The 19,656-nt window shown below is 47.7% G+C and overlaps 1 protein-coding gene across 7 annotated transcripts in view; it reads left to right on the top strand.

The window, feature by feature from the left end:
• Positions 1-3,801: 3,801 nt before the first annotated feature.
• The window catches only part of nrg1 (neuregulin 1), a 36,344-nt gene continuing 20,489 nt past the window's right edge, over positions 3,802-19,656 (top strand). For 2 of the 7 annotated variants that reach the window (XM_037484784.2, XM_037484790.2), the window contains exons 1-2: positions 3,899-5,235; positions 9,957-10,095. In XM_037484784.2, coding sequence (XP_037340681.1) covers positions 4,545-5,235; positions 9,957-10,095 — 830 coding nt within the window. In that variant the 5' untranslated portion in view covers positions 3,899-4,544. The other 5 variants (XM_037484781.2, XM_037484783.2, XR_005121272.2 and 2 more) reach the window with 5 other exon arrangements.

Here is a 19,656-nt window from a genome sequence, read left to right on the forward strand (position 1 = left end):
TCTGTTAGACACACTAGGTTAGAAGCCAGTGGCTGTCACCCAGTGTATTGTAGCAGTTTATATAAGTGGTGTGATAGGTTAGATTGTGGTAGGTAGGTTTAGAGGAATAGAGAAGTTCAGGGTCCTTTTTTTTGTTTCTTTGCTTTGACAGACCACTGGCACCACCCTACTCCACAGGCATTGCTACCTGTTAACCTGTTAACGTTTAGGACTTAACTACTGAGTCTCTCTCTCTCTCTCTCTCTCTCTCTCTCTCTCTCTCTCTCTCTCTCTCTCCTCTCTCTCTCTCTCTCTCTCTCTCTCTCTCTCTCTCTCTCTCTCTCTCTCTCTCTCTCTCTCTCTCTCTCTCTCTCTCTCTCTCTCTCTCTCTCTCTCTCTCTCTCTCTCTCTCTCTCTCTCTCTCTCTCTCTCTCTTCCAAGTTTATAAATACTGCCATATTCAAGGGACGGAATGTCATTTTAGGACGTTTTCAGGCGAGAAATTAGGTGTTTAAGCAACATTTCTGCGGTCTGTTTGTTAATTCAGCCATCGTAAAAAATTCCATGGAGGATGTCGGAGACGTGAGGTGTAGTTAACGGGACCATCTGATGCCCCCAGCACCGGGCGGTCAGCCTCATCTCACGCCGCAGACAGCAGCCTGTTTGTGTGGTGGGTTTGCCCACGTTGGGGTCTCCTCTGACCCTCTCATCTGGAGTTTCCTGGACAGTTGTGCTGCCAATGTCCCATCAAGCCACAGTGAAAACAGACAGATATTATGAGCCAGCTCCTCTAGCTCGGCCTCTCTCCCTGTGCCTCTGTGTCCTATACATGATCAACTAAGCGTCGTTTTCTTTGCTATGGTTATGATGCTGGTCTTCCTCATGGTAAATGTGTATGGACTTGTACTAGAATATCTCCTGTCTGGGACTGCGACCACTCAAAACACTTTTACGCCACATACATACACATTCAGGGCAGAGGTGCCACCACTCCATCGGGTCCATCCTGTTCATTAGCCATGCTGTTAAATGCTCTAAAGTGGCATGCCCAAGGACACATTGATCGGGGCATCATGCAGAGAGCCAGAGCCACAGAACTTCTTCATTTATGATGAGGTAAGCTGCATCACATTTGATCTTCACAATGCAGAGAATTACATGAGTTGTATCGTAATGTACATATTTTTTAAGATGGAAGGTCACATACCTGGATATTGATGCTGTGAAAGAATTTTCTATTCATAGTCCCCTTCATCTAATGCAGGCACAGTAATAGGAATATGTGTCCCATTCATGCATCCTCACATTTGGGAGCCCTTCAAAATGTCAGCTGATTAAGCTACTGACCCCACTCTGAGGTTGTAGCAGAATGTACATCATACTTTAAAATAATAGAATAAATGATTTCTACATCAGTCACCTGCAATCCTGTGGAATTCTTGTTTGATGCTTCTAAGATGTCAGGCCCAGGAGGAAAACAGGAAGCAGGCGCAGGGTTTTTGGTACGTACGTTTTTTTTTCATTAATGCAGCTGTGGTCCTCCAGACAGAGTAAAAGGCGGGCTAAACTTTGCTTCTAAACCTAGGGTACAAAACTTTAACAAAATCAAAAAACTTGAGTAGAGGTGAAGGTGCTGGACCGACCGAAGATCCTGGACAATAACAAAGGGAACCTGTGGCGTGGCTGGACAAAGTGGACCTCATGGGTAACAACGAACACACTGGCACAGGACAAAGGGAGACGCAGACTATTGATACACATGGAGGGGAATGGGGAACAGGTGAACACAATCAGGAATCAGGGAAGACAATCAGACTGGTGACACATGAGGAAGGGTAAGTGACCTGAAACGAGAGCAGTTATTATTTCAAAATAAAACCGTAAATGACAAGACAAAAATGCCCAACAGGGTAAAACAACAGACGATTTCACCGCGGTGTGACATAAGAGGTTTGTGTCCGGGAGGGAAACTTTCCTCACAGCTCTACAAACTGTTGTCTTGCCAAAGTGCTCTGCATCATTGATGTAAAGAAAACTACCATTTGCAAAACGTAGCGCGATGCATAAATTTTGCTCTGATGTGAGTGCACCTTCCATGTAGATATCCCTTTAATAGAGACCTTTTCTGTGTCTCACTACAGCGACCAGTTTGACTCTGTGGATACCTCCTGTAGGCAAAGGAACACAGCAAAAAGTTCAAAAAATCATTCTACCCTGATTATTTTTATTTTGGTAGCCAAATGTTGAGTTTCTTGGTTTAAAAAAAATATTCTTAAGTAATATACTCCTACCCCCCTTTTCAACTAGGACATATCAGCCAATGAGAGCCAGGGGAGATCATACATGTGTGAAATAAGTATATAAATGAATAACTGTGCAAATATAGTAACAAGCACTTTATCTTTTGAATATTTATTTTGCAAGGCGATCTATGATTTTTAAATCACTCATGCTCATTTATTCATCCTTTTCTTTGGTCACCGTTTAAGCCTCCATACAGGATGAAAATGCTAAGAAGATAATCAATGCAGGTCCCTAATTCAGCGCCTGACAGGAAGTCTTCTCCCGCAGATACCATTACTGGTATTAATTCTGTCCACGAAGGGGAAAGGGTCACAGCAGTGTCAATGATCAGTGTGTGGCTGACCTGACCTTTGTGACTGTCTTCATCTTGTTTAATCCCTGACTTCTTCAAAAAAGACATTGGATTGTCCTTCCAGCCTATTAGCCCATTTTGTGGGGGGATGGGCATTTGGATTGTCCTTCCATGATACTAGCCCAGTGGTTCCCAAACTGCCACAACGGTAAAAAACAAAAACGAAACCAACATGAAGACCTGACATGCGTTGTGTTCAAACCACACCCCCAGTGCAGCTCAGGTTACGAGAGGACTAGTGCATCAAAGAGGCAAAGAGATGGAGGGAGACAGTGAGACGGAGAGACAGCAAATAAAATGGTTTGAAGTTTAAAAAACTACATGTTTTTTTAAAGTTTTATTTGATTTTGTAAACATATTTAAGTGGAAAAGTAAACTGATATATACTTATTTTATAAATAAAAACTTTAGTTTATATATTATAAAGCAATTAATTCAAAACTAAAAGAACCGCCCTATTTTTTTTGTTTGGGGGTTGTTGGGGGTCTTTCAATGTCCCTTATAAAGGGGTCCCTGGCAGAAAACGTTTGGAAACCACTGGCCGATTTGATGGCGAGTTTTGCAGTTAATAGTTAATTGCTGTTCTGGGGGCCTTCTGTCACACTTGCATGCCATTAAAAGAATTGTTCAGTTTGTGATCAATGTCCCCAGTTTACTATGTATGCCTGACAAATTAGACAGCAAAATAAAGTACCTTATTATAGTATTAATTAAGTTATGTTTCATCATCTTAAATAACTGGACTGGAAAAGAAAAAGCTAATTTCCCACTAGACACCCACTATTGCATTCTCAAAATATCCATAAAGAAATATAACACATTTCTACCCCTCATCTGTTCAGATATATATATACTGTATATATATAATATATCCTCATCATTATCATCAGTATTATGTTATTACACAAATGAATGCAGATACTTGAGAAGAGCAGAACACAATGGCATCATCTTCTTGGGGTGGATCATATGTCTGCTTCACCATCTTCTTTCCCCTTGACAAAAAACACACCCTTTAGTATCAGCATAATCAATGGGGAGTGGCGCTGGAGGGGGTGGCTACAACAGTTTGCCTCGCGGGGATTTGCTGACATGCGCTCTAATTGGATCAAGTAGGGACTTGCTTAGCTGGATGCTTTGTGCTGGGATTGGGAGGGCACAGACACCACTAGACAGGAAGAGAGGAAGAGACTAAGGAGGCCAAAGGCTGCCCTGCTCACCACTTGGAAATCACTGAGAGGAGGGGTGAGAGAAGAAAAAGGGGAGTAGCCCTCTCTGCTACTGCAGCCCTACCCCCCACTATGCTTTTCTTTCTCTCCCTTTTCCCTTACTCATCTGTTTCTGTAGCTGTTCTAAGAGGAAGGGCACCTGCCGCTCCCTGATGATTCAGCCTTTCAGCTACTTGGAGCTCCACACACCAGACAGCATGTCCCTCCTGCCACTGCAGTGCCCGGCCATCCTTTTCTCTGCACTACAGCTACTGCAGCTGGCCCATCACGCCGCCACCGCCTCTTCTGCCCAAGTGCTCAGGTGAGTGAGTGCTGCTGTTCCACCACTGCTCGCTCCTAGACCATTCCGAACATTCAAGGAATCAAATCCTTTGGCGATCTTTTTTATTTTTATCTGCAGACAATTTGAGTATTCTATTTTTAGACTGATTGCGTTTCCTGTAAGGGAACATGAGTAAGGAGTTCCTTCCCCTCTTGCGCAGAAGACTTTCTACATCCCTCGCAGACTGTTAAAACTCTCACTCTGAAGAGCTTTTGTACTTTCTCCTGAAATCCCAGCTCCGACTGCAGCCTCATGATGGAAAACATACTCAAGGAGATTGGTGGCAGACAGCCATTGTATGATGCTCTGAGTTAATAGCTGAGTTGCTCAGATATCCTTCAACCAGCAGTTGGAAAGGATGACTGAGGGAATGGAGGACTTCTCTGCTGGGCCAGCTAACCTTGCTGGATCGGTCACCCCGACAAGGTCCACTGTTGATACTGGACAAGTCCCAGAGGAGAAACCCAAGGAGACAGCAGCAGCTGGCCAGGAGAGTGGGGAGGAGAGCCTAGAGGGAGGTGGTGGTGGCGACGGGGAGCATTTAGGGGCTTTGGGAATAGTGGCTGTGCCAGGGAGCTGCTGTGTGTGTATGGAGATGGAACAGATTAACAATTGCCTGCACTCTGAGAAAATCTGCATTCTTCCCATCCTGGCCTGTTTGCTGAGCTTAGCCCTATGCACAGCTGGGCTCAAATGGGTCTTCGTGGATAAGATCTTTCAGTACGAACCACCCACACACTTAGATCCTAAACGCATCGGACAGGACCCAATTATCATATCAGTTACCCCCACACTGGGACTAACTATGTCTATTCCTCATTCAAGTCCGTCTTTTGTCTCCTTGACCACCGCCGTTACTCAAAAACGTTCTGATGATTTGATGGAAAAGAAATCTACTCAAGGGCCGTACATGCCTCATTTGCCACGAGTGACTCTCCCTGATCCCTCTGTTACATTGAAATACAACGCTGAACGTCCCACCGTCCAAAAACAGACTCCCCACCCTCAGACATCACAGGAATCAAACGACATCATCATCCCAACAATATGTGAGTACTCAACACTCTATTCTGTGAAAGCTTATTCAGGATGACTGGAGATCCCATGTGTTTCAAAACTAGTCTCTAATATCAGGATATAGGATAGATTTATTAGCACTGGGTTGTAAGCTGGAAACCTGCATAACCTTGAGATGTGATTTTTATCTTTGTTGAGAGAAGCTCAGTTATTTTATAAAATAATTTGTTTTTGTATCTTTTTTATCACTGACTTAGTAAAGGGTGCTGGTTTTTAACTGCGCCAAGAGTCAGGACATTGCCTGAAAGCAGACACGTTGGGACTTGCAGAGTGAAGCATAGAGGCCTCTGAAACATTGCTACACAGTTAGGCATGCAGGGGATAATAGTTATATTCTATCCTGCTTGACCCCGACAGTGGTTGAATTGATCATTTCAAAAATTCACTCCCTCCTCTCAAACTATTGATTGATAAATCAAATTAAACCACATGATATGTTTTCCTAAATTGAATGGATGTTGCTACGGTGTTATTTAAAACGTCTTATTTGGTAGGCGGCATTCAATATTGAAGATCCCCAAAACGTGTTAGTCTGCATATTCAGTCGCATGAAAAAGGGAAAATCAATAAATGATGAGGGACACAAACTGGAACTGCAGGCTGTGGTACCGGCAGACTTCCTGTTTTCTGTCTGTACTCCATTTCAAGGTCAGAGTCTGCTGAAGGGTAATTGATGCCCCCTCCGCCGCAGGGAAAATCAACCCACTAATACTATCTGTCTGAAAGCGGCTCGGAACTCTGACATGTCTGCTGTAGACGCATCCACGTGTTTATGGGCTGGCTACCGTAAGATGAGAGTAGGGAACGGGGGTCGGTTCCCAACCACTGGCTCAGTGAATGTGCATACTGCTTTCTTAAACAGGATAACCTATTCATGGTGGGTTTTATACATATGGTGGTTACTCTACTGAATGTATCTGACAGATTTTACATTACAGATGAATTGATCATATGAATACACAAACAAAAGGCAGAAGAGGCCTTGCTTTCTATGAGGTCTATATGCATTAATAAGATCATCATAATGACTCAATACGCCCCAGTACCTGGCAAAGAAATGATTTCCACTACTTTTTTCTTAGTGAGGAAGAAAGTAAAAGGCTACGATAATTCCGCATTAGCTTCACTTATTAAAGGGCTAACTGCTTGGCCTGTTCCCTTGTCATGCCAACTTTACCCAACTGGAAATGCTATGCTGATATTTAGGCTGCTGAGTGTAAGGAATCAGGAACATTTATTGCCTAAATATGTTAGACATACAAGAAATTTCACAAACAAGACAGATAAGATAATATAGTGTTACAATTTACAAAATTGACAGTTTAACTCTACGGTATAAAATATTAGGGGTTACGGGGATATAAAAAAATAATGGATAAGAAGGAATTCAAAATAAAAGTTTAAAATAACGTATACTAGTGAACAGATAACCATACTCTACACAACTGTGTTGTGAGTGTATGTGAAAGTGACAGGTTTATGTGCATGTGGAGTGTGAAGGGAGTGACTGGTGGAAAAAGGGATGTCAGAGTCACTCAGTGGGGGACCAGGGCTCTGTTGATGAGCCCAACTGCTGAAGGGTAGAAACTGTTAGTGTGGCGGGAGGTCTTAGTCCTGATGGACCTCAGCCTCCTGCCGGATGGAAGGGGCACAAACAGTTCATGTCCGGGGTGAGAGGGGTCGGCTACAATCTTTCTAGCCCGCTTCAGGGTCCTGGAAGCGAACAAGTCCTGGAGAGACGGCAGATTGCAGCCAATCACCATCTCTGCAGAGCTGATGACACGCTGCAGCCTGTCTGCCTTTCATCACCACTCAGCAAAGTCCCTGTACTGTACCTCAATTATATATCAAAGAGAGTCAAATGCCCCAAATGAATGTTAAGAAATTAAATTGCGGAAATTAAACATAGCAACTACATCAGAAAAATATTTGCATTATTTCCTCTCAAATTTATAATTTTCCTGCAGGGGCGGGGTACTTAAACTTTCTTTCATGAAAATGTCTAATCTTTTTGAATTGAGTGGAGTTGTTCATCATTTTGCTATGTGAGTACATATAAAAAAAAATCTGCCTTAACAAATACTTATGTTAGTGTAGACCATAAGTAGTAGTAGTAGAAAGCTGTAAAAGTCAACTGAAAAGGACCACTGCAGAATAGAAGATTGGCTCTGTGTTTACCTCTCCTAGTGGTCGTTTGCATCATTCCATATTTTGCACTTACACACACCACACCGGACTAATGAAATTATACATCACACGTGTTATATTGAGTTGTTACAAATCTGGCCAAATATTTGCCTCAATATACTGGATTCCACATTAAATAAGAGTTGTTCTGCCTTTTCTGTTTTTACCCTTTTCCCTGACTATTCATAGTATACAAACTGCGATGATCATGTGCAGAAAGTAAGGAGAGACTAAAATTACACATCTATATTAACTTACCACTAAGTTAAAGGAGCAGAACAGAAAAAAATGCAATGAGGGTTGGTAAATGTGTGTGAATTATGGTGATGATAATTGCACAGGTGATGAAATTGCACAGGTGGCCACCCTATTTTTCATAATCCAAATGCAACAAACATTTTGTAGCAGGTTAAGCAGCAAAAGTAGCAGGTGTAAATTGAGTTTTAACTTCCTTTGGTTTTAATCACAGTGTATTTAGTTTAGGTTGGATTATGTTGCGGTGCCTACCAAATGTACACAGATATTAGAGTATTTGGTCTATATATTTTCCCTATTTCACTTTGACTTCAGTTGCATAGACACACCTTCCACTGCAGAAAATTGATTGCCCTGCAAACAGCCAACGAGTCTGCTGAATCTCTGTACTTCATCAGACATGAGCCATCAAAATGGCTGCCTTGCTTGTAGCGGTGTAGTGCTGGGTTACATTGTAACCTTTGTTCTCTGAGCAGTCACAGTTGGATATCTGTTTAACACACACCACTGCATGGCCCATGCTTGGACTAGTCTAGGTGTGCATGGATTTACTATTGATTTAAATGGCCTCAGAGCGAACTTGCCATGGAGCAATTGTCAATATTGTAATACAACCTTGTAAAACTACATTTCCAGTTACATTTATAACCCTTGTGCAATTTCATACTACCCAGCCACCAGATAGAAAATTCACAAGAAGGGCTTACAGCAAAGTAAGGATTGGAATGTTTTGACAGCACTTTTACTGGCATATCATCAGGTCATGTTGACAGGGTAACAGTCAGGGACGGCTCGTGAAGACTCTGGTGGCCGGAGCATAGCCGGGTTCACACCTTTAACCCCCATAGCAAACCTAAGAGTTGGTCAGTCATACGTAAATGGTCAGTGGGCTCTAGATATGGCTCGAGTGCCCACCCTAGGCCCAGTGTCTCTAACGGCGCCCATGTCCAATCAGATGAGGCTTGGTTTACATGTGAGGGAGGAACTTATTGTTCTTCTTTTGCAGGAAGGATGGAGTAAGCCCTGAATCATTCAGGTATCATCATCTGGGCGTGGAGTTTATCAACTCTTTGATGTGACAAGACAGACAATGTTCCTATAAACCTTCTCACTCACATCTTCTGCTTTATGGTCTGATTGACTCTAAATGGAGTATAACTCACTAAATTAGCATATTACTGTATTAAAGAAGACTTGGAATTAGCAATTGAGACTATAGACGCATATTTACCATTTCTGAGTTAATAAAGTCAATGGTAGTTATTAGTGTATTATTGGATGTCTAATGTGCAATTTTGTTTATTGTGCCGTAAACTGTCTATTCTGTGAGTTTTTCGATTCACTTATTTTTACAACCAGAGCAGTCACCCCTTGCTGGTTAGTAGAGAAAATGCAGGTTTTAATATTTACACATAATCGATTCAACATAAAGGAATTTAATGGTGTTCTATTGTCTCACTTAATGACATGAACATCCGATGTTGCTCGTGACCGATCTCAGTGCGCGTGTCTGTCTTCTCCCATTTACGGCAGGTTAGGTAAACTGGAATAAAAAAGTCTGAATGTTGATGTGTGAAAATCAATATCTCTAAATGAGAGTTTTGAGTTCAGCACTTTGCAAACTTTTCTAATTGTTTCCCCTCTCAGCCTACTTTAAAGCAAAATCTGCAAACCCTACTCACGTTGTGAAAAACAAGAAATCTCCCCACGGCTTTTTCGGTGTTTAGGGTCGAGGGGGGAATTTCCCCAAAAAGCTGTCAGAAAGTAGTATGTGTTTAGATTGGGTGTATTTTAATTTGTATGGTTAACGCATGTACAATACACATAATACTGACAGATATCATTCCATTTGTACTACACACGGCACTACGCTCCCCCATCGTCCTTATTCACCACGCGGCTATCTTCATCGTGGAGAAGGGCCGCTGTCGTCAGGCTGGATTAACAACAGTTCTCCAAAAGAGGAAAAGGTTTCACCACTTTGGTTACCCACTTCTGCAGCATAATGCAATACTACAACTCATGCTCAAAAAATCCATTTTCACCAAATGATGTTTTTGTATATGGTTTTGAAAGGTAATTAACAAAGCCTGTGCAGGTGACAAATGTGAGTGTTGTATTGTAGTCACCCCTCGCAGGTTAGTAGTATTGAATATATGAATGAATAGTCAAGTGACAGTGTTTCTACAAACATTTTGATGTTTTTCATTTCTTGTTTTCAGGCCACACTAATTCCAATTATTTTCTGCAGCTGCCACCAGCTCCACCACTACAACCAAAACCTCCAGTCATGTGACACGCTGTAGTCACAGCCAGAGGAACTACTGTGTTAATGGAGGGGAGTGCTTCACCCTTGAAATCACGCCAGGCAGCACAAAGTTTCTTTGCAGGTATGACAGTAGGCTATAACACTGACTTTACGTTTTCCTCTGGCTGAATAGCCTATTCTCCAAAGTAGTTACTGTGATTCATGGTATCCACTACAAGCTAGAATGAATCATTCATTTTACTGTAGCTCTATAACGTCTGTTGGGATCAGAAATTTTGTGGTTATTTGTCATCAGATAACACTTCAGGGGTTCTGCACAAAAACAAGCAGCAATTTGTCAGGCATTCGGTTCAAGGCCCTCGAGCACTATCGACAGGATGATCACCCGGGACAAACTAAAGTTTTCATGACACAATGCTGAACTGAAAGCAGAATGAATCACCTACTTAAACGTGGTTTCAGCCATACACCACAACCAGGTTGATGGTTTTAATAAAACAATGACTAGGTCTCTGTACACCACATGTGTCAAACTCGTGGCCCGCGGGCCAGTGCCTGTACCTGGACCTGCGTCGCATTCTGAGTGAGAAGGAGATCTATTCTCCTGATGTTGGGCAGCATGTGTTTACAGGTTGATGCTGTAGTTTGCAGTGAGGGATGGTTGAGTGTCACACCAAGGTTCCTAGCAGTCAAAAAATGAATGAATGTATAAATGAATATAGGAATAAATAAATGCGTAAATAAATAAATATGTATGTAGATACATAAATAAATGTATGAATAAATATATAGATGCTGAAATAAATATTAAAGTAAATGAATGTAACCATAAATAAATAAAAGTTGGTAATCAAACAGGTCATAAACAAATACATACCATATGTTTATTTTTACATTTCTGTTCTCTTACATTTCTTGATGCATTTATTTATGGGTCTGTATCATATATTTATTTCTACATTTCCACATGTATTTATGCGTGTGTCTGTATGCTAATGAGGTGGGCGGTCCTAACCTCTGCCTGAAGCAGGATTGGTCAGAGCAGTGTGATCGATCCTGGTCTACTCTTTCTGTCTTGAAGCTCCTCTGCAGAAGCTGTTGTTAGCATTTGGCTTCATGGTATTTTCAAACTATTTCAAATGGATTGCGATCGTTAGCAAACGATTTAGAGAAGCACGTTAAGAAAGACACGCTTTATCTGCTGGATAAAGTGAAGGAGGACTTGTCTCAGCTCAATGAAGACATGGATGTGGAACCAGAGGAGCCACCGATGGACGTCCATCGTATATTTTATTCTCCTTTGGAGGCAACATGGCGCAGCAGCGAGGAGGATGCTGCAGTACGGAATAAGGTAATAATGTCAAGTGTTTTTTCTGGTTTTATTTACTATGTTTTAAAGCAGTGCTTCTCAACTGGTGGGTCGCGACCCACTAGTCGGTCGCAGACCCGTTTGTCGTGGGTCGCGGGCCTTTGCATGGGAAAATAAAAAAAAAAAAAACAATTTCATCCTGTGCTTTTATTTTGAAGGGACAGCGGAGTGTCGTTTTTTTTCCGGCTCGCCCGTCCATGTTTTCAGTCAGCGCGGCAATTAGAACGCGAAAGCACCACCCGTCAACACCGCTACACATACTGCATGTCCCTGTCGGCCGTGAACGCACCCCGGCAGTCCGCCCCATTAGCTTGTTAAACCCTGGCCATACGTGCTCCCAGGAATTGCCTATTCGCCTCCGCCTGGTCGCGCTGGATGGCCGCCTGCTCGCCAATCATCTGGCCCCGCGCCATGATTGGCTGGGCCGATATTACTTGCTGGCGCTCGTTGTCTGCCATCGTCCGTCACCTGCCGAGTTGGGCGCCACTGTAACGTGTGGGTGTAAGGGCTCCGGAAGAAGGCAGCGGAGTTTGGAATGTATATTTTATTTGCAGAAAGCTCGCGCTCCGCTTGAGAGGCGTCCCGCTCGCTCGGTTCCCTGCTCGCCGCCTCCCTGCCACTTATATGGGGACACAATTGATCGTTATTTCCCCCCCAGCTGAGGCTCATTGCCTCCACCTGGCCCTGTTCCCGGAACCACTCCCCCTCTCTTCCCCCCTGCAGCCGAGCCGAAACCACGCCCACCACCACATACCCCCACCGCACAACTTAGGTCGGGGAGCCGTCCGGCCTAGTCTACTCCCCCCCCCCCTCCTCCCTCGAGAGGGCGGGAGAGGAAGTCTGCCACGACCATCTGCGCCCCCGGCCTATGGACCACCTTGAAGTTAATAGGCTGTAGAGCCAGATACCACCGAGTGATCCGGGGGTTAGTATCCTTCATGCGGTGGAGCCATTGGAGCGGGGCGTGGTCCGAACAGAGGGTGAATGAGCGTCCCAGGAGGTAGTAGCGCAAGGAGCCCACCGCCCATCGGATGGCCAGGCACTCGACCCCCTCCACCTCCTGGGACAAAACGGCCCCCAGCCCCATGTCCGATGTGTTGGTCTGCAGAGAAAAGGGGAGAGAGAAGTTAGGGGTGTGGAGGAGCGGTTCCCCACAGAGTCTGTTTTACCTTCTCAAACGCCCGCTGGCACTGCTCCGACCACTGGCCCGGATCTGACGCACCTTTCCGGGTCAGGTCGGTCAAGGGGCTGGTGAGGTCCGTGAAGCCGGGGTTGAACCGCCTGTAATACCCCGCCAGCCCCAAAAACCGCCTCACCTCTTTTTTTGTCTTGGGACGCGGGCAGGCCGCAATAGCTGCAGTCTTGTCCACCTGAGGGCGCACCTGCCCGCCCCCCAAGTGGTACCCCAGATACCGTACCTCCCTCCGTACAACTGTACACTTCCCCGGGTTGGCAGTGAGCCCGGCCCGCCTCAGCGACTCCAGCACTGCGTCCACCCGCCGCACGTGCGCTGCCCAGGTGGTGCTGTGGATGATGACATCATCCAGGTAGGCGGCTGTATATGCGGCATGCGGGCGCAGCACCCTGTCCATGAGCCGCTGCAACGTGGCCGGTGCGCCGAACAAGCCAAAGGGAAGCATGGTAAATTGGTACAAACCATACGGAATGGAGAAAGCCGTTTTCTCTTTGGACTCTGGCGACAGGGGAATCTGCCAGTAGCCCTTAGTTAAATCCAGGGTCGTAAAAAAACGTGCAGTGCCCAGCCGGTCCAGGAGTTCGTCGACCCGGGGCATTGGGTAGGCATCGAATCGTGACACGTCATTCACCCTGCGATAGTCCACACAGATCCGTACAGCCCCATCTTTCTTAGCCACCAGAACGATGGGGCTACACCAGGCACTGTTGGACTCTTCTATTACCCCCATCTCCAACATCGCCGCTAATTCCTCCCGAACCACTTTTCTTTTGTGTTGGGGCATCCTGTAGGGTCGTGACCTTACCTTCACCCCTGGGGGAGTCTCGATGTGGTGAACTATCAGGTTTGTCCGGCCTGGCAGGGGGGAGAACACATCAGCAAACCGCTTCAGCAACTGGGCAATGTCTGTCCTCTGGCCCTCGGAGAGACGGCCCTCACACGGGAGCGGGGTGGGATTGACCGCTTTTGGCACCTCCGGCCCCAGGTCCTCTCTTTCTGATACTGAGGAAACCAGCGAAACAGACTCCGCCTCCCTCCAGGCTTTCAGGAGGTTCAGGTGGTATATTTGTGTATCACCGCCCCTGTCAGACCGCGCCACCTCATAGTCGACATCCCCCACCTGGCGTGTGACCTCGAAGGGCCCTTGCCACTTAGCCAGGAGTTTAGAGTTGGAAGAAGGAAGTAATTCAAGTACCTTTTCTCCCGGTGTGAATTGTCTCAGCTTGGCTCCTCTGTTGTATAGCCGTTGTTTCCGTTCCTGGGCCCGGAGCAAATTCTCATTCTCACCCAGTGTGTGGAGCTTTGCTCGCAGGTCCAGGATGTACTGGATCTCATTCTTGCCGGGGCTCGGACCTTCCTCCCAGTTTTCCTTAATAAGGTCCAGCACCCCCCCTCGGTGTCCTGCCAAACAAAAGTTCAAAGGGAGAAAATCCCGTGGAGAACTGGGGGACCTCCCGGACTGCAAACAACAGAGGATCAAGCCATTTGTCCCAATTACGTTCATCTTTGCCAATAAATTTACGGATCAAGGACTTCAGCGTCTTATTCATACGTTCTACCAGCCCGTCTGTCTCCGGGTGGTACACACTGGTACGAATGGACTTAATGCCCAGTAACCCGTAAAGTTCTCTCAGTGTACGCGACATGAACGAGGTGCCCTGGTCCGTCAGAATCTCTTTCGGGATTCCGACCCGGGAGATGACCTGAAACGGCGCCTGCGCGACACTCTTCGCCGAGATATTGCGCAATGGCACTGCTTCCGGATATCGGGTTGCGTAATCCACGAGGACTAACACAAAGCGATATCCGCGTGCGCTCCGATGGAATGGCCCGATGAGGTCCATCCCGATGCGTTCAAATGGAACCTCAACCAATGGTAGAGGACGTAACGGCGCCCTCGGGATGGCCGGGTGATAAACCAACTGACACTCCGGGCAGGACGCACACAAGCGGCGCGCGTCCCCCCGGATGCCTGGCCAATAAAATCGGGTCATTATCCGGTCAAGTGTCGCCCGCTCCGTTCTCTGCTCGCCGCCTCCCTGCCACTTATATGGGGACACAATTGGTCGTTATTTCCCCCCCAGCTGAGGCTCATTGCCTCCACCTGGCCCCATTCCTGGAACCACTCCCCCTCTCTTCCCCCCTGCAGCCGAGCCGAAACCACGCCCGCCACCACACTCGCATATATCATCTTCCACCGCTTATCCGGGGTCGGGTCGCGGGGGCAACAGCTCCAGCAGGGGACCCCAGACTTCCCTTTCCCGGGCCACATATACCAGCTCTGATTGGGGGATCCCAAGGCGTTCCCAGGCCAGTGCAGAGATATAATCTCTCCACCTGGTCCTGGGTCTACCCTGGGGCCTCTTCCCAGCTGGACGTGTCTGGAACACCTCGCAAGGGAGGCGTCCAGGGGGCATCCTTACCAGATGCCCAAACCACCTCAACTGGCATCCTCACGAATGGCTGAGCTTCTCGCCCTATCTCTAAGGGAGACGCCAGCCACTCTCCTGAGGAAACCCATTTCGGCCGCTTGTACCCGTGACGTTATTCTTTCGGTCATCCTTCGTGATCATAGGTGAGGGTAGGAATGAAGATTGACCGGTAGTCAAGGCTAACTCCTATACCTTCTATTTCTATTGTGAAGTCTGAAGGAGAGCTTTGCTAAAGTTGTTTTAATTTTAAGTGGCAGCCAGTCATCTATCCTTAAGAGTTTAACAGATTGTAAGTTCTAAAAAAATATTTAATACTAACTGAAAATGACTCTGTTCTGTAGAAATGTTTACCATAAGAACTTAAACATCACTTTTGGCTGAACAGACCCTTTAACATGAACCCTTTTAACTGCAGGTCCACATGGAGGTTGGAGTTGACTGGACTGGACCGTGTGGTCATCGCCAGACTGGTGTTCTGGTCCCTGAAGTTCAGCTGCAATGCTAATGGCCCCCTGTCCAATGGATGTCTTTCTACAAACTGAATGCTTAATATCAGACATGCTCCAGTAAATGCCTGTCACCAGCTGCATGATGCTGGGGAAGTTAAATAAATGGTATGATTAAGCATACATTTGAAATCAGTGTTGAATTGCATTCTTATTTCCCAAACTATTTTCTGTTTCACATGAATAAAAATATCAACAAAGTAAAAATAATGCCAATGACAACACTGTGTGTATGGGGCCCTGTTTGTAAAATGTTGCACATTTAGAGAGAAATTCATGTAAAGACATGCAATGATTTTTCCAAGGATAATATTCGGCAGTAAGATGTTAACAAAGATGTTAAATAATATAAATATTTCATCTAAATTGAAATGTTAAATGTACAGTGGGGCAAAAACGTATTGAGTCAGCCACCAATTGTGCAAGTTCTCCCAAGTAAAAAGATGAGAGGCCTGTAATTTTCATCACTTCAACTATGAGAGACAAAATGAAAAGAAAACACATAATAGGATTTGTAATGAATTTATTGGTAAATTACGGTGGAAAATAAGTGTTTGGTCACCTACAAACAAGCAAAATGTCTGGCTCTCAGACCTGTAACTTCTTGTTTACTGCCAAATGTTATCCTTTATTTACATGCATTTCTCTCTAAATGTTTGAAAGAGTGACATATGAATACTGTCATGCTTTTTTTCATATGATAATGCTAAATGCAGGATTTTAGATCGTGCAACATTTTACAAACAATTCCCCATATTAGTGTGTATATACAGCGGGTTAAATAAGTATTGAACACGTCCCCATTTTTCTCAGTAAATATATATATATTATATAAGCTATTGACATGGAATTTTCACCAGATGTTGGTAAAAACCCAAGTAAAACATACATTCCCTGTGTCATTTCACATTATTACACCTAACGTCATGAAGCACGTGTGAAACCTAACCAATGGCGAGCTGGTACGTCATAGCGGGGACGCCGGACCAGGGCGCTATAAAGGGACCCGAAGGGCAGGACTATTCATCTCTGTGCCTTCATCTAGTGCGTGTGAAGTTTTTCCACTGAGATAGAAATGGCTGAGCGGTTTGTCCAATGTGTTCCCCCTTGCACCCGATTTATTACGGGCAGAGACTCACACGACCTGTGTGTTGTCTGCTTAGGCATGGAGGGGGCTAGCTGTGCAGACTGTGACCATTTGCCGTGGCAATCTCGCGTCGAGCTCTCTTCAATGAGGACGGCTCATGCCGAGGCGTGCTCCCCGCGGCTCCGCTTCGGCTTATGCCGAGGCGTGCTCCCCAGCGGAGGCTGACGCCGAGGCGACTCATTCCTCCGCTGCCGCAAAAGAATTGCTGGAGGTCCTCACCCGAGCCGCTGACAGATTACATATCAGCTAGCCGGCGGGGGAGCAGCAGCCGTCTGCTCCCGGTAAACTACCTTCCCGCAGAGCGCCTCCCCGCCGGCTGCCGTTCTTCCCAGACGTCCACACCGAGGTGTCTGCGTCCTGGAGTAGGCCGGTGTCTGCCCGCGTACGGCATTGTACTCGTCTTTAGCTGAGGCTAAGTGAGATGGCTACGGAAGTATGCCGGCCGCGGAGGGGGCCCTGGCGGGCCATGTTTCCCCCGCGGCCGTGTCGCTGAAGACACCGGTACTGCCCACCAAGCCTTCGAGGACTACCTCGGTTCTAGTGGGCAGGGCTTACTCGGCGGCGGGGCAAGCGGTGTGCTACCTGCATACGATGGCGCTTATCCAGGCGTATCAGGCAGAGCTGCTGGCCGACGTGGCCGAGGGGACGGAACTAACGCCGGAGGCAGTGCGTGAGCTGAGGCACACGGCTGACCTCGCGTTAAGAGCCACGAAGGAGACGGCGAAGTCCGTCGGCCGCTCCATGGCAGCCATGGTGGCTACGGAGCGGCACCTTTGGCTGAGCCACTCCAGCCTGCAAGAGAAGGACAAGTCCTTCCTCCTGGATGCCCCTCTCTCCCCCACTACCCTCTTTGGAGGTGCCATTGGGGCCGTGGCGGATAAACTCCACGCTGAGAGGTGGCAGGCGGAGGCGCTCGATTCATTCCTTGCCCGACGACGGCACGTTCGCGGGGCCGTCGACGAGCTTACACCACCTGGCGCAGCAGGAGAGCGTCGCGCTGCGCGCAACCCCCCGTCGAGGCTGGGCCGCAGCACGGCACGCTCGGACGAGGTTTCTATCGCGGCCGGACTTGTCTGAGGACGGCCGCCGCGGAGGGGACTTCGTCCAATAGGCCTTGATACCGTAAGGGCCAGGGCCCGGAGAGTGACCCCCACCGGAGGTGGTAGGGTGCCACCGCACATTTCGGTGCTCCCTTCTCCCCGGTACTCTCCGGGAGTCGGTCCGTTGTCCCCGCCGCCGCTTCTGGGCACGACCGGGTCCAGCGAGCGTGAGCCCGAGGATCGTTCGCCCCCTCTAAGAAGGGTTCCGGCTCTACTACATCACCGCTTCCCTGCCAGTACGCTGTTGCAGGGCACGGTGTCTGTAGACCCGGAATTTCCAGAGGTTCATGGACTTCACCCGGAGCCCCTGAGAAACTTTTTGGGTGAGTGGCAAGCCCTTCCCAACGTATCTCAATGGGTCCTGCACACAATCGATGTCGGCTACGCCATCCAGTTTAGGTGGCGGCCACCTCGATTTCGGGGCCTACTACCCACGGTGGTAGACCCCCAGCAGGCTCTGGTGTTGGAACAAGTACAGACCCTGCTGCGGAAGGGAGCCGTAGAACGAGTTCTCCCCCCAGACAGAGAGTCAGGCTATTACAGCCGGTACTTCATCGTTCCAAAGAAGGATGGGGGTTTGCGTCCGATTCTGGATCTCCGCCGTTTGAACCGCGCTGTTGCGAAGTTGAGCTTCAAAATGCTCACTCTCAAACAGATCGCGGCACAAATCAGGTCCAAGGACTGGTTTGTCACGGTAGATGTCCAGGACGCTTACTTTTATATTCCCATCCTCCCTTCCTTTTGGCCTAGCCCTCTCGCCCCGAACGTTCACCAAATGCGTGGATGCAGCTCTGGCGCCATTGCGTCTCTAGGGCATCCGTATTTTGAACTACTTGGAGGACTGGTTGATTTTAGCGCCCTCCGAGCGCCTGGCGGCCCAACACCGTGATGTTGTGCTCGCTCACATCAACCGTCTGGGGCTGAGACTCAACACAAGGAAAAGCGTGCTGTCCCCAGCACGTAGGACCACCTTCCTGGGCGTAATTTGGGATTCGACCACGATGCGGGCACACCTGTCTCCCGCTCGGGTAGTTTCGAACCTCTTTGCTGTTCAGCAGGCTAGGCTAGGGCAGCCACTCACTGTGAAACAGTTTCAGAGACTGTTAGGTCTCCTTGCAGCGGCATCCAATGTGATCCCTCGCGGCCTGTTACACTTGAGACCGTTGCAGTGGTGGCTCAAGACCAAGGGGTTCTCCCCAAGGGGGAACCAGCACCGCCTGATCAAAGTCACTCGGCGTTGTCTGAGGCCCCTGGTCATATGGAGGCACCCTGGGTTTCTAACCCAATGGCCCGTTTTAGGGGCGATCTGTCGTCAGGTCATCCTCACGACAGACTCTTCCCTCACGGGCTGGGGTGCGATCATGCAGACACCCTGTCAAGGCAGGGGCCGAGGCCCGGGGACTGGAGACTCCACCCAGAGGCGGTAAAGTTCCTTGGGGTCACTTCAGCCGCGCCGATGTGGACTTATTTGCCTCCGCAGAGACAACTCATTGTCCTCGGTGGTTCTCCTTCACGCACCCCACCCCTTTCGGCTTGGATGCTTTGGGACAGGCATGGCCAAAAAGCATGCCCCTGTACGCTTTCCCCCCGGTTGCTCTGCTCCCAGGGGTTCTGGATAGGGTCCGTCAGGACGGTGTCAGCCTACTGTTAGTAGCCCCGTTCTGGCCAGCCCACCTATGGTTTGTGGAGGTAATATCGTTTCTCGCAGGCCCCCCCGGTGGAGATCCCCAACAGGTCGGACCTGCTGCCTCAGGCGTCGGGGTCCATAGTTCACCCACGCCCTGAGATTTGGAAGCTATGGGTGTGGCCCTTGAAAGGGCCCACCTTTGAAGGTCCGGTCACTCGACTGAGGTCGTAGAGACCACCTCCTACTCCAGAGCCCCGCCACTAGGAGGGCGTATGCCGGTAGATGGTGCCACCTGCTGTAGGAACA

This window comes from Pungitius pungitius, chromosome 18 (genome assembly GCF_949316345.1).
Source record: "Pungitius pungitius chromosome 18, fPunPun2.1, whole genome shotgun sequence".
Lineage (NCBI taxonomy): Eukaryota > Metazoa > Chordata > Actinopteri > Perciformes > Gasterosteidae > Pungitius > Pungitius pungitius.